The following is a 14191-nucleotide window of genomic DNA, read 5'->3' as shown; positions in this document are numbered from 1 at the left end:
ACAAAATATGCCCTTCCACTAAAGATGCTATACCTCTTGTAGCGTATCTAGAAACCGCACGTCATCTACGTTACAAGGATTGAAATATACCATGTCTGCAATGACTCGTTGTTAAAACTTGGATCTTATGAGTAATGCGACAGTGACACTGTATCAAAATAGAGGTTGAAGTAATTAATAAACCCGATGATACAAAAATAACAATCACTTAAAGTTGGATTGTACACGAATCAGTTATAATAACTACGTATTATTTAAATAATGAGTGATGGTAAAGTTTGCGCCTTTTATAATAAGGGTTTATTATTCTTAGTTGATCCTTTAAACAAAATTAGAAATATTTAAAAGCAAATAAATGAATGAAACGATTCAGAATAGAGATCCTGTGAATTTTTCAACTCGAGAGCTTGATGTGAATATTTAAAGATATATATACTGCTTCCGTGCTTAACTAAGCACTTCTTCTGTGCTTGTCACGTTGTATTTCCAGATATTGTGCAGAAGGATTTTGACTAAAAGCGGAATGTGTTTCAGCCGCTAGACGAGAGCTCCAGGGAGTAGCCAGTGACATAAAGTTAGCGCCGATGATACCTGTTGCAACCTTTGTAGACCATACCACTTTGCCCGTTTTAGCGATCAAACAATAAACCCATTTTGCAGCACCGATATACGCAAGCTGGTGAGGCCTTCCTTCCTCCATACTAGGTGGCTCTACAACCACTACAGGTATTTTATATCTTCCCCCCGGACAGTTGAATGTCCATAACGTTTCGCCCGATGAAATATCAATACCCATAGCTTTTCCCTGTGAGCATGCTAAAACGACTGGTTTTTCTGGCGCACTACTTTCGCCATATTGTGGTGGCGATCCATGTTCACTTGTGGCAGAAAGTTCTGGATTTCGTCTGGGTTTTAATACCCGGCTAGGTGTTGAGACAACAGACACCTCTTCGTACCCAAATCCCTAGAATGAATGTTATTTACATTGCTAACAGACTCATAGAATACTTACAGGCATATTGTTGGACCAGATCATGGAACCGTTCATCAGGTCAAAACAAGCTGTTTTACCAAAGGCACCCGCAATGATTTTGTCACTATCTGTGACGAATAGAGATATGACCCCACCACCTGCTTTGAAGGGTGACTTCCAAAGTCCACTCCCATCTGTTTTATGGATCGCATAAATATTGCCATAAGATGCGCAGATCAGAATATCATTTTTGGTAAACGCTCGTTCAGTAGAAAAACTTAAACTACAGTCTGATTGATCTTCCGTATCTTTTTCGTTGCCTGTAAAAAATCCCATTATTATTTTGGTAATTAAAGAACAAAGAGAATGTTGAAGAAAGGTTTTAAAATAAAATTGGATTAAATGATCCTGCTGAGCAGTTTTTGTGTCGCATTCCTTTTAGAGCAAATTGGCTTAGGTTTTTCCATCAACATATATGCTTGTGTTACGTCATTCCGGTTGAACCTTGTTGAGACAGATATGGAACAACGTGCAAGCTTAAATAAACAAGAGTTAGATACGGAAGCAAATATATGTGATGAAAAGCATACTTTGTTTAAAATAAAAAAAAAAAAAACTTCTTTTGGATTTAGCAATCCAAAGCACACAGAAGGTTGGTATTTTAACAATCACAAAAGACACAAGAAATAAATTTTTGACCGCTAAATAATTCAATGTGTGCCTGTGCAATTACGTAATCGTCTTCAATTCAAAATCACCATGTTCAAGAATGATTACGGAGAAAGAGTGCCCAGCTAGACTTATGGATTGATGCAGTTACGATTTCTTCCAGTTGGATGGTATTTCCGGTAGCAAAAACAAATCATGATATCGTCATTGAATTAGGCTGGTGGGTCAGAAAATAAAAAGGTATCCCCGCACTTTTTTTCTTTTTCTTTTTTGCGTTTCCTTCATTTAAACCTTTTCTCGTCATGTTGTTATCGAGACTTGGAGCAAACACTTGCGTAAAAAGAGAGTTCCTGAAACGAACATCAGTAACCTTGCTACCCCGACAATCGACACGAGTCTTCAACATCAGAACTTTTAAATCAACAGTAAAACTTTACGAAGAAGAATTAAGCAATGCTGTAAAAGTATGTAAGGAAGGGAAAATCGAAGAATACTTTTTTTTACCGAGAATAACACATGCCTATAGCCCGCCATTGTAGAAAAACCTGTAGCTCCAGCTGCAAGTGAGCAAACAGCTCAGTTATACCTTAACAACGTCTTTCCATTAAAAATGGGATCCTTCGATATCCGTCAATACTTTTTCAGAAACTCCAAACAGTTCTTGGAAAGAAAGGCACATCAGGCAATACCTTCTGACGATTTGCCTTATAACTTTGCAATCAAGGAGATTCTCGCTCGGTAAGCTATGACCTGTACCAATTGATCTTCCTCTGTTGCTGATCCTTTTATTATTTTCGTGTAGTACAAAGGATGGTGGTGCAATTGTCACATTTTCATTTAAAAGTACAGATGCTTCTAAATACAAAGTAGCAAGAGATCTTGTCGAAAGAGTAAACGATTACATCGCCAAACAAAATATCGTTGCCAAATTCAATTTTAGAACAGTGCGAGCATTTTTGGTAAGAGGTGCGCCATTTATGGAGGATATGATTGCACGATACCCTACACAGAGATTACGTATCGAATTTCAAGGCGAGCCTGTCAATATCGAGAGATTGTATAAACAACTTAGACCATATGGGCGAGTATTTGATATTTCGATTTATCCTAATCCTCATATCGCCAAGGATCCAGCAAGATATGCCATTGTTCAATTTACACGTATCCGTTATGCCACGAGTGCACGCAATTGTTTACACGGACATTATATTGATGGTACAAGGTTAAATGTTTTGTATGAAAGGCAGTTACGTACAAATGTTGTAAAAGAATGGTTGGTAAGCCATCCTCGTATTACCGTACCCCTCTTTGCTGCTATATTTGCAGGTATAACCTACATCGTATTTGATCCCATCCGTGTCTTTTTTATCACCTCCAAGGTCACAAAACGTTTCAATCTTGAAGAATATGCATTGTATCGCTGGTTGCGTAGTGAGACTTGGGCTCGTTTGATTCCTGGTGGTTCTGGTTCACATATTGAAGGCTCGTCTATTTGGGCTCATGATGTTGAAAAGACCGATAAATTGAAATCTTGGCTCGCTGAGACTCCAGAAACTTTTGTTCTGGTGACTGGTCACAAAGGTAGTGGTAAATCAGCTTTAGTAAAATCTGCCATCGAGGATAGAAAGTAAGGAAATGAAGGAGTAAGAAAAGAAGTGAACCCTAAAGTTTAAAAATAGGAACAAAATCTTTATTGATTGTGAGGACCTGGCCAATTCAAGAAATAAATCGGAAATGACCAAGAATTTAGCTAAAGAAGTGGGTTATTTCCCTGTATTCACGTGGGCTGCTTCGATGAGTGGATTGATTGATACAGTCGTGGCTGCCACAACTGGCCAAAAGACTGGACTTTCCTCTTCCCCTGATTCACAAATGAAAAACATTTTAGAAACTGTCGCTATTGCTTTAAGAGATGTCGAACCTGCCGAAAAAGAACGTAAACGTGCTGAAGAAGAAGCTGATCACGAAAGTTTCTGGGAACGCGTACAGAGTTTATTCGTTGGTCACAAGGAGCATTTGGTAGAGAAGACGGATGAAAAGGATGAAATTAAGTTGGACGAAAAAAGTATTCCTATTGTTGTGATTGATAATTACATGTGCAGAGAAACATCCAAAAATGCATTATTATGGGAAGAGTTGGCCGAATGGGCTGCCTTGTTGATTGAGAATGGTATTGCTCATGTGGTAATCGTTACATCAAATGCTAGTGTGATGAAGACGCTTGGAAAGGCTCTTCCCGGTAAGAGTTTCTCAAATATTGCTCTCTCAGATGCGCCTCCAGAAATGGCTATGACTTTTATCAACAAACAACTCGGCAATGAAGTACAAGATCCTTATCTCCCAGATGTCGTTGCTGCTTTGGGTGGACGTTTGACTGAATTAGAACTCTTGGTTCAAAAGATGAAGATGAAAATGGATGCGCAAAGTAAGAGAAACAGGGTCATGTATCATTTATTTATTTTCTTAACTCTATTCTGTTAGCTGCATTTGAGGATATTGTTACACGAAATTTGATCGATATCCGTAAATATGGATTCGGAGAATCATGGGACGAAGATAAAAAGTTGGAGTGGACACCAATTCAATTCTGGACGATTGTTAAACTTTTAACAAACAAAATAAGCGTATGTATTTATTTCTTTATTTGTTTATTGGAGACCCAAAATAGTGATACCTTTTTCCATAGATCAATTATGATGAATTAAGATGGAGTCCGGTATTTTTGGGTGCAGAAGCACCATTGAGGGCTATGGAGAGAGCAGAATTGATTACCATTGTTCAAAAAGAAGGTAAGGCAATCAAAATTAATGAATTGCTGCAGTGGTTAAACATGATATTATAGGTCGTGCTGATTCTATCAGACCCGGTAAACCTGTTTTTTATACTGTTTTCAACCGACTCGTCTCAGATACGGTTTTTGCTGCATCAATGGAAGTAGAATCCAACATGACACTTAAGAAACAATCCGAAACAGAAATGGCAAAATTAGAAAATACTATCGAGAAATTAACAAATATCAATGCCACCAATCGACCTCCTAAAGAGATCGAGACTCGAATTCGTTATTTATTAACCAAAGTAGCCAAGATCCAAAAATTAATTGAAGATTACGACCAAAAGATCACCGTGGCGAAGGAAGTTATTTCCACATCTTGGGTACCAGAAGAGGACGAATAAAAAATAACCTCTCTGAATAAAAATACACTTTATTTTATTTGTAGCATTACATCATATATTTACTGCCTGGTCTTTTTTAATTTTTTGTTGAGATTTTATTTTATTTTCCTTGTTGCTATTCTTTTCCTCTATTTTTTTTTTTTTTTATTATTATTATTACTAAAAAAATTACCTTATTTCGATGCAATCATTATCAAGTCGATGGAAACAATTTCATCCGTTTAATCGTAGCCAAGATAATCCACCCATAGCAGCAGTCAAGAACGCCAATGACATTGATTCGTCTCCATTGAAGTCGGTAATTAAAACCAACTCACGAACCTCTACCAAAATTGATATGATGACAGATCAACAAAGTGAGGAATCTGTCAAAATAGACTTGCCTCATACCGCAGACTTAAAAAATATTGATACTGTACCCATGGATATATTTCTGCAGGAAGAGGCACGAGGTAGTAGCAGTAGCTCTCTCCTTAATATGGTACAAGAATTTATACAGTCAACCGATTCCCTTAACGAAATGGAAGAAAAAGCGGCACCATCTCTCGAAAAATTACCTACTAATCTTTTGTTACCTTCAATATTGGCATTACATCGCTCTTTCATTGGGGGTGGCCCATCCATTGCTGGATCCACAGTCACTTGTGGAAGTGAGTTTCATGATAAATGGAGTATTCCGGACTCCATTGAACAAGTCAAAACTTTGTGTGAGACGGAGCGTTTAGAAGGTACTCCTCAATCTCAATTGGCTCTTTGCTTACACCTTATGGAAAGTGCATGGCAAGCTGACCCCGAAAACAACACAATAATATCTCCTGAACCTGCCAAGAATCAAAATTTATTTTCTACTTTATTACCCCATCACACTCAACAACCAGGTACCTTAGGCGAAGCCATGGTTATGGAAGCAAGACAAATGTTGAAACAATTGGCAAATTCTAGTCAAAATCTTGGTCAAGGCGGAGAAGCAGAAGCACAATTTCTTTTGGCATGCTGCTATGGTATGGGTGCATTAGGATGGCCCGTCAATCACTACCGTGCATTCCAGTGGTATAACCAAGCATCTAAACAAAACCATCCAGAAGCCACTTATAGAACAGCTGTTTGTTACGAACTAGGTATTGGAACAGAAAAAGATGGTGGTCGTGCTATTGCTTATTATAGAAAAGCTACTCATTTATCCCATGTGCCCAGTATGTACAAGTTGGGCGTGATTTTGATGCGCGGATATTGCGGAAATCCGGTATCAAAACGTGAAGCTGTGGTTTGGCTACAAAGAGCTGCATCTACTGCGATGGCTCCCTTTGTACCCGGTGATGATGTTACAACAATTGGAGGTACAGATGGAGTTGCATTACCTCACGCTTTGCATGCTTTAGCTATGGTTCAACTTACAAAAGAGTGTGACGAGACAAGCATGATTCCTGATCCCATGTATGCAATTAAGCTATTGCACAATGCTTCAAGGCTAGGTTATGCTCCCAGTCAATCTAAGCTAGGTGAATGCTATGAATGTGGGCATTTTTGTGCTGAAGATGAACCTCAGTCTATTTATTGGTATACTCTAGCTGCCGAGCAGGACTATCCAGAGGCATGCTTAGCTCTTTCAGGTTGGTATCTCACAGGATCACTCAAGACAAATACATTGAAACAATCGGATAACCAGGCGTATCTTTGGGCAAGAAAGGCCGCTTCATTAGCCAAACAAGTCTATAGGTTCAAGTCTTTGAGTGCAAAGGCATACTATACTTTGGGATTGTACCATGAAAATGGAATTGGTGTGCCCAAATCAATCGACACTGCAGTCAAATGGTACAAAAAAGCCGCACATTATGGCCATGTCGAGGCTATAAAATTGATACGATCGCAACACAGTGCCGTGATTTAGTGATACTTTAATTTTTCTTTAATTTTATAATAAAATGTAATATATATTCTTTAAAGCCTTATAAATATTCAAATCATATCTTTGACATGCATATGATAGATCGATAATAATGAGATTCAAGTCGAATGTGAAAATATGAAGAACTTTAAGTAGTTGTTGTATAAGAAATTATAAACTTAAGATAAACAAGAAGTATAAAAGCTGAGGAAACACAGAGGCGTTAATTACAAATTGTTTAAGTACTAGATGTTAAGATAAAAATAAGAGAGCTATTTGTGTGCCAGAAAGCGAACTCATGTTAACTGACGGCTAAAAAAAACGCTCCCATAAAACAAATCAAACTGTGGTCATTGATGTAAAAATAATTTTATGTAGTTCAAGTGAGGTAAACATTGGAAATAAATCAACCAGACACAGTGCGTACCATATTTTTTATACACCTTCAATTATTTTATCTGAATGTGTGAATTAATTAAAGTTTTGACTTAATAATTAGCTATTACTTGTTTATAAATTTTGCTTTAAAAGAATGCGTCCATGTATATACTAAAAACTGGTGTATGCATTGTTTATTTGCATCTTTTAAACTGCTAAATTAATGATAAATAAAGTACCATATTCAAGTATAGTTAAATAGTTTGTCAAAGTGATAAGTTTTCTTTCTCATAACATTTAGTCAATTAATGAGTTATTTATCATTGATGAATGACAAAAAGAAGAAAAAAGTTAGTCAAATATAAGGCAAAAGACTTGTAAAAGCGTGGAATGATAAAACTGAAGTACATGTCAAAATTGAATTGAAGAAAAGACAAGGGATTTGTAGGGTTTATAACACCTAAATTATATGGTGATATTTAGACATAAAGATATGAAACATTGAAAACAAAAACACACGTATTTATTACAAGTCTTATAACTGATTCCCACAATCATTCTTACTTTTATTATGCATAACGTCTGACTATTGCTTTTTTTGCAGGAACTTCAATGGTTTTGTGATTTGTATGAGTGCAGCTTTCGCTTGCTGTATGCGGCAAAAAGCACTTTGTTTGTTTTTCGACTGTATCAAAGTATTTAATGACTTGAAAAGAATTGGGGGCCTTTTCAGTTGTGCTTTTTTCAGAGGAAGGGTTGAATTTCCCCATGTACTCTTCCAGTAGCTTATCGGAATCCATAAACATATATTGATCCTTTCTCTCTGATAAATACTTAACCCTTGCATCTACTTGATTCACCAAGTCACTTAACCCATAATAGTTGGCTTCAATCTTTATTTTTTTTAAGGTGTTCTCCTCTTTAACGAAGATTTTACCAAGTCTAAGGTATTGCAAAACATGTCGAAATATGTCTCCGTTACGATCGATAAAGATTTCATCGCTGTTTTTTCCAACATATGTTCTTTTATGCATAGTATCAGCTAATAACGCCTCAAAGTATCTTGACTGCACCAACGTTTTCTGTTTAGTGTAGAATGGTTTTCCCCCTACATTTATCTTGACGATTGGATTTTCCGTTGGAGTTCCACCCATTACGGCTTAAGCGAAGTTTTGAATAACAAGGAGAAGACCAAAATAAAAAATAAAATAAAAAAACCTTGTATTGACTCTTTTATCCGCTAATTATACTCAATTGGTTACATAATTAGCTGATATATTTTTGGTTAGCTGATATAATTCTGGCTACATGTTGTTATTGCGGGGCCTAGAAAGGTCCATTTTTGCCAGAATAAGCTAGACATACTATACCTATAGTAAATAAAACCCATCAACTCCTAGCATTTATGATCAAAGAGTATTCATAATAAATGTAACGGTATACTACATAAGCTTTCCTTTATACTTTCTTTTTAACTTAGTTATTAAGCCTTAAAATACTACTGGTTGAAAGCATGTAACGGTAACACCAGCGTGGCTGATACAGTATTGATTTCTTAATAGCTTGATGAATAAACAACATCCCCTTCAGTCCGTTAGCCATAATTTTATAAGAGGTCTGCTAGAACAAATTAAATTTGGAGGATTAGAAGGATAAAAGAGAATTTAGGCAACTTATTTGACAGATGTGTAACATATCCTTAGTCTGTGTACCTTGCTGGATTTAAAAGCAAAAAGACTTAAAATGGAGGCTTTATGCAATACTTTTTTATTTATTTACTCTTCTTCCGAATGGGAAAAACAAACGAACAGATAAATAAGACTTTAAACACCAATGAACGAATCATCCGACTAAACGTTGGCGGAATGTCTTTCTGCACAACTTATGGAACCTTAAAATTATCTCCTTATTTTAAAGAACTACTTGATGATGGCACTAAAAAAATCGATGTGATGGAGAACGGCGAACTTTTTATTGACAGAGACGGGGATTTGTTTAATGATATCTTGGAATATTTAAGAAGCTATGACATTTGTTCGGATAATTTGGAGGAGCTGCAGAATGAAGCCGAGTTTTATAAACTGAAAATTATGATCGAAAACATTAAGCAAATTTTACATGAGAAGAAGCACTCCAAACAGAAACAATATGAACTGATCACGGTTGAAGAGTTACAAAAATTATCTTCTTTGCCACCAGATGATTTAGAGGTTACCGTTCATTCATTTAGTGACAGCTATGAACTGATTTCGACGTTGAAGTGCAAAGATCTGCAATGGATATGTGGTCAACACGGAACTCCTTACTCAACATGTCAAAGCAGTAGATCTTATCATAACAGAGGCTGTGGCCTCAATCAGGTTGATGGGAGTAAAGAAGTTACTATGTTGTTGATATCAAAAAAACCACATCCCGGCCCGTGAGTTGCATTATCATGCTTATCTGTTAGCATCATATATAGCCACATATAAAAACCAATGTTGATGTTAAATAGCTAAAAGATAAATAAACATTATTGCAGCGTTTAAAAATTCAGTGTATTGATAGAATTTAGATACGAGAAAATTGAAGCAGAAAGCCATTAACCAACTCGAATGAGTGGACTACATAATTGAATGTTTTCACTTTCACCTCTTTCGTTTTCTCTATCTGTAAGGTTACTTTCGTATGATATCTGGTGTCTTGGGTCTGCATAATACTTGTGCATTATCCATCATTATTTTTATGTGATCGGTTATGAGCCGTGTACGATAAATTACGAACCAATGCACAAGTTGATTTTTTAAAAAGGTTGTTATTTATTTTAAAGCATAGGACGATATCAATGAATGGAAATACTAATTATTGAGCTCTCTCTGGGTTTGTATCCAATTTTTTGGCAACGAGTAGTTTGCTGACTTGATATGTGCCATCTAACTGTACATGCTGGTGACAGTCTCGGCGGTCCTTCTTCTGGCATTCGCTTATAAACTCATTATGTCGGGTACACTTTAATTTTAGCTCTGCATAATCTACAACAGAGATAAGCTCGTAATCTTTATAAAGCGGGTCTATACCAACGTTCTCGTTTTTAGATGACAAGGAGGAAAGCTGTTTCAACTCCTCTAACGTTATAAGCATGTATTCTTTTTTGACAGAGTATGACCGTTGGACCAGCATGTTATCGATACATTCGATCATTTCTTTTAACATATAGAATTCTGCTTCATTTCTAAGCTCCTCCAAGTCATTATCAGATACTTCAAAGCAACGTAAGTACTCCAGAATATGATTAAACAAATATCCATCTCTGTCGATTAGAATTTCGCCATTTTCCAATTTATCGAGGCCAGCAGTACCGTTATCTAACAGCTGTCTAAAATAAGGCGACATTTTTAAAGTTCCATAAGTAGTGTGATACGTTATACCACCAACGTTTAGCTTGATTAAAGTACTATCTTCTGGTAAAATATCGCGACTCATATCTTTTTCAATTAAATATACATAAATCGCGGAAGGGTAAAAGAAGTAGTGAACGTAAATTTGCTCATAAAAGCTATTTTGTGATGATAGTTAATTTACATAAAAGAATAAACAGTATCAAGTCATCATTACAAATCTGAGATGAATTAATATGATTAACTACTGTTTCAAGTAAATATCTTGTTTATATAAACAGGTATATTTTCGGTGTTTATCTAATACATATTTAATATGAGTTGATAAATGAAGTTCTTTATTTTTTCAAAGAAGAAAGAAGTTACATTGAACATTTTATCACTAAATATATCTCCGTACAATTACTCTTTTCATATGCAAATCATTTGTCTTTTTGTTTTCATGTAGACAAGTACTATCGTTTCCTCCACCATCTCCGGAATGATCCAAGTAGCATCTTGTTCGTCTTTCGACTGTATCGAACGACCGGACAACCTGTAATTTTGTTGAATTTTGATCATGTTTGGCTCCTGATAGTTTGGCGTTTCCCAAATGCTGTTCTATCAACCTTTCCGAATCGGTAAATATATACGTATCTTTATTCTGTGACAAATCATGCAAGCGTGTATTAACATCATTTACCAAATTTTTTAGTCCATAGTATTTGGCTTCCAATTTAATCTTTTTCAATACATTTTCTTTTTTGCTAAAAAGGATCCCAGTTCTTAAGTATTGTAGCACATGTCTAAACATGTCACCATCACGGTCGACAAAAATTTCGTCACCATTTTTTCCGGATAAGACATATTTTTGCATCTGCCCATTAAGTAAAGTTTCAAAAAATATTGATGATGCTAAAGTCTTATGTTTCGTGGAATACTTTTTTCCTCCAATATTTAACTTGATTATAGAATTGCTATTTTCTTCTTCTCCCATTCTGTTAAGAAATATGTGTCAAAGATAAAAGACTGGGAAAAGGAAAAGGAAAAGGAAAAGGAAAAGGAAAAGGATGGGTTAAAATGTGTTGTAAATCATCACCAAAAATATAACAGGATATAAAAGATCTTGTTTGATTAATAGAACCAGAAAAATACCTGTTTTATCACTCAAAAAGTTAATATGAAACTGCAGTTACGCACCCTATCATTTAAACAGTGTCTTTTGATATACTAGATGGATGTGAGAAAAAAATTAAGTCCTGCTATATGTTTTTGTCTTCAAAACGTTTTTTTATTCTGGTCAAGAATGGAGCTTACTAAAGCAGATAATAATTTGACGTTTGAAATAAAGTCAAGAGTGACATTTAGCAGGCTTATACAAGTATTTTTAGACTTGTTCGTGATCTATCAGTGTTTCAGTAGTGGCATGTACCGATAGTGAAGCATCTTTTATGAAAAACAAAAATCGATTATCCTATAAATTTTAGAAAACGTTGAGATGATATGGCACGTCAATGGACGTAAACGTTTTTTTTTAACCCACGTGTAGATTACACAAAAAAAAAGAAAAAAAAAAAAAAAGCACGTAAAAAATGATTACAGTATTTCACCCACCAAAAAAAAAAGAAAGAAAGACGTAGATGTAGACATTGCTTAGGTGCCGAATGACATGGCGGTGCTATATTAGCCTAAACCCTGAACTACTACGTGCACTATGATCTAAAGCTAAGTTAAGTTGAGTGAAGCTGTTCTCTCATCCGCTTTATTTTGTATATATCTGATGACAACCGTAACGTCAAAACTCAATATTCAATAAGTAATATGTCTGGGTATATATATAATTGGAACTTAGCAAGAGTTGGCGTGCCACTATAGTTTGTGTTTGTTTATTAGGTAAGATTTTAGAACAGCGTTATTGTTGCATCAAGACACAATTTCAGAGTACAACTTCAACCGCTTTCATTTTACTAAAGCGCTTCTTACTTTTATTTCAACTTGGCGGTTACTGCCAAATTTTATTTTTAATATTATGCGGTTAAAAATACATCTTACAGCCGCACCACATATTTATCAAGTATGCATTTAGAATATGCCCTTCTATATCATCTGTAAAAGTATACATCTATATAATGTGTTCGTATTATAGCCAAATATCAACACAAAGATTCGGAATATGAAAGCTTACTCAAATGTGGTAATTTAGTATATGTGGTCTTAATGCAGTATATCCACTCTTGTTATATATGTTGGTGCGTCATTAACAGAGTGATTGATAAACAGTAAGACAAGCTTTAATATTTTATTGGATGATTTTAACATTTTAATACGATCAAATTTATATCTAACAATCGCAGTTTATTGTTCAGTCCCTGGTTTCTTTTCTTGATACAAGCATTTTTTTCACTTGTCTGATTTCAGCAGGCTGGGTTCGAAGATCACAGTCGTGATGATTTTCTCGCTGGCATTCAGATAAAAGCTTATTGTGGAGAACGCAACCCCATTGTAATTCTCTGTAACTCACAGCTGCGATGAGGTCGTAATTTTGATATAAAGGCCGAATTGCTACATCTTCTTGATATTCTGACAAGTTTGATAAAGCACTAATTTCATCAAAGTCCATAAGCATATATTCCTTCTTGTTGGCATCTTCCTTTTCAGCCAGCATAATTTCAATAACATCTACCAATTCTTTTGACTGATAAAATAATGCTTCATTGCAAAGCTCCTCCAAATCGTCAGTAAATACTTCATTGTACCGCAAAAAGTACAAAATATCATTGAAAAGACCTCCATCTCTATCAATAAAAACTACATCCTGTTGCAGAGCATCATTCCAAGAACCCATACCAAGACATTTTTTAAAATAAGGTAAACGCATTAATGTTTGAAATGTAGTCCGATGTTTAGTACCACCGACGTTTAATTTGATTATTACATCAACATTGTCTTTTTCCATTCTATTTTATTTTGTGAAAATGAAAGAAAGGGCAATAAGAAACATAGAATTCCAGTTTAACTTTTTGAATGCGATAATTTAAGATATATAAACAATTATATATATCATGAATATATTAATCAGCCGGTTTTTTACAACTAAATACCAACTTCTGTAGAAAAAAAACCCGTTGTTTCCTTGACTGTAAAAAACCTGATAGATTGTCGTACGAAAGATGCATTTTAGTCAGCGCAAATAAAAAAGTCTAAAAAGGAGTGGTGTTATATTGTGAAGAAAGTTGTAATTGTATACAACCAGTTTTTACATGCAGCAATTAGTGTTCGAACTTTTCGAGCTTGCACCGATCTTGCGCCAGTTCGAACGAAGCTCGAACCGAGTTTTTGTACTCGAGCTTGCGCCACTTTTTTTCGGGTTCGAGCGAGCTTCGAAGTTAAGGTCCTTGAAAGACTAGTGATGGCATTTCCCCTTGATTTTAATCTTTTCTTCCCTTAAACATTTTTTTTTTATTTATGCTCTAATAACTCCAACTAAAATACTTTAGAATTTTATTTAATTGTACAACCAACAAACACATTTAGCATAAAAAATGATATAGTGTTGCACGCTAAACCCAACTAAGCCAAATTTTTACAGCAACCATAGTAACATGATGTAGAGTGCATCTGCTTTTCAGTAGTTCCTAACGTGTTTTGTGACATTTTTGAGCATTCATCTCCGACTGGTACAAGTAATATAAAAGGAAATTTATTCATAGCCAGATTTTTTTTATGTGGGGGGGGATTTTTTTTTTTTTTTTG

At 35.4% G+C, this 14191-nt stretch overlaps 7 protein-coding genes across 7 annotated transcripts; 3 read left to right on the top strand and 4 right to left on the bottom strand.

Moving 5' to 3' along the window:
- Window positions 1-262: 262 nt before the first annotated feature.
- EV154DRAFT_522038 (uncharacterized protein) lies at window positions 263-1440 on the bottom strand. Its single transcript, XM_051602950.1, has 2 exons — window positions 1013-1440; window positions 263-964 (listed from the first exon to the last, which is right to left on the bottom strand). The coding sequence occupies exons 1-2, from the start codon at window positions 1307-1309 to the stop codon at window positions 452-454; spliced, it is 810 nt and encodes a 269-aa protein (XP_051453570.1). The 5' UTR covers window positions 1310-1440; the 3' UTR covers window positions 263-451.
- Window positions 1441-2083: 643 nt separating this feature from the next.
- On the top strand, window positions 2084-4872 carry EV154DRAFT_522036 (RNA12 protein-domain-containing protein). Its single transcript, XM_051602949.1, has 6 exons — window positions 2084-2380; window positions 2445-3269; window positions 3322-4067; window positions 4124-4266; window positions 4329-4431; window positions 4485-4872. Exons 1-6 carry the CDS (start codon window positions 2253-2255, stop codon window positions 4817-4819), a joined length of 2280 nt encoding a protein of 759 aa, XP_051453569.1. The 5' UTR covers window positions 2084-2252; the 3' UTR covers window positions 4820-4872.
- Window positions 4873-5339: 467 nt separating this feature from the next.
- On the top strand, window positions 5340-6707 carry EV154DRAFT_427876 (uncharacterized protein; the record flags this gene model as incomplete). The annotated part of the gene is made up of 1 exon (XM_051596380.1): window positions 5340-6707. The coding sequence occupies one exon, from the start codon at window positions 5340-5342 to the stop codon at window positions 6705-6707; it is 1368 nt and encodes a 455-aa protein (XP_051453568.1).
- An 893-nt stretch (window positions 6708-7600) lies between these two features.
- Window positions 7601-8345, bottom strand: EV154DRAFT_522034 (BTB/POZ protein). Its single transcript, XM_051602948.1, has one exon. It carries the CDS (start codon window positions 8234-8236, stop codon window positions 7652-7654), a length of 585 nt encoding a protein of 194 aa, XP_051453567.1. The 5' UTR covers window positions 8237-8345; the 3' UTR covers window positions 7601-7651.
- A 525-nt stretch (window positions 8346-8870) lies between these two features.
- On the top strand, window positions 8871-9617 carry EV154DRAFT_522033 (uncharacterized protein; the record flags this gene model as incomplete). The annotated part of the gene is made up of 1 exon (XM_051602947.1): window positions 8871-9617. A coding segment is annotated over one exon (635 nt), but the record flags the coding sequence as incomplete, so codon positions are not given.
- Window positions 9618-9923: 306 nt separating this feature from the next.
- Window positions 9924-11435, bottom strand: EV154DRAFT_574537 (BTB/POZ protein; the record flags this gene model as incomplete). Its single annotated transcript, XM_051606429.1, has 2 exons — window positions 9924-10617; window positions 10843-11435. The coding sequence occupies 2 exons, from the start codon at window positions 11433-11435 to the stop codon at window positions 9924-9926; spliced, it is 1287 nt and encodes a 428-aa protein (XP_051453565.1).
- Window positions 11436-12233: 798 nt separating this feature from the next.
- EV154DRAFT_554830 (uncharacterized protein) lies at window positions 12234-13394 on the bottom strand (the record flags this gene model as incomplete). The annotated part of the gene is made up of 3 exons (XM_051605235.1): window positions 12234-12307; window positions 12491-12560; window positions 12843-13394. 3 exons carry the CDS (start codon window positions 13392-13394, stop codon window positions 12234-12236), a joined length of 696 nt encoding a protein of 231 aa, XP_051453564.1.
- Between the last annotated feature and the right edge of the window lie 797 nt (window positions 13395-14191).

This window comes from Mucor mucedo (genome assembly GCF_025094135.1).
Source record: "Mucor mucedo strain NRRL 3635 chromosome Unknown EV154scaffold_113, whole genome shotgun sequence".
NCBI lineage: Eukaryota > Fungi > Mucoromycota > Mucoromycetes > Mucorales > Mucoraceae > Mucor > Mucor mucedo.
The sequence above is the reverse complement of the archived record's forward strand: the minus strand, read 5'-3'. Positions and strand labels throughout refer to the sequence as shown.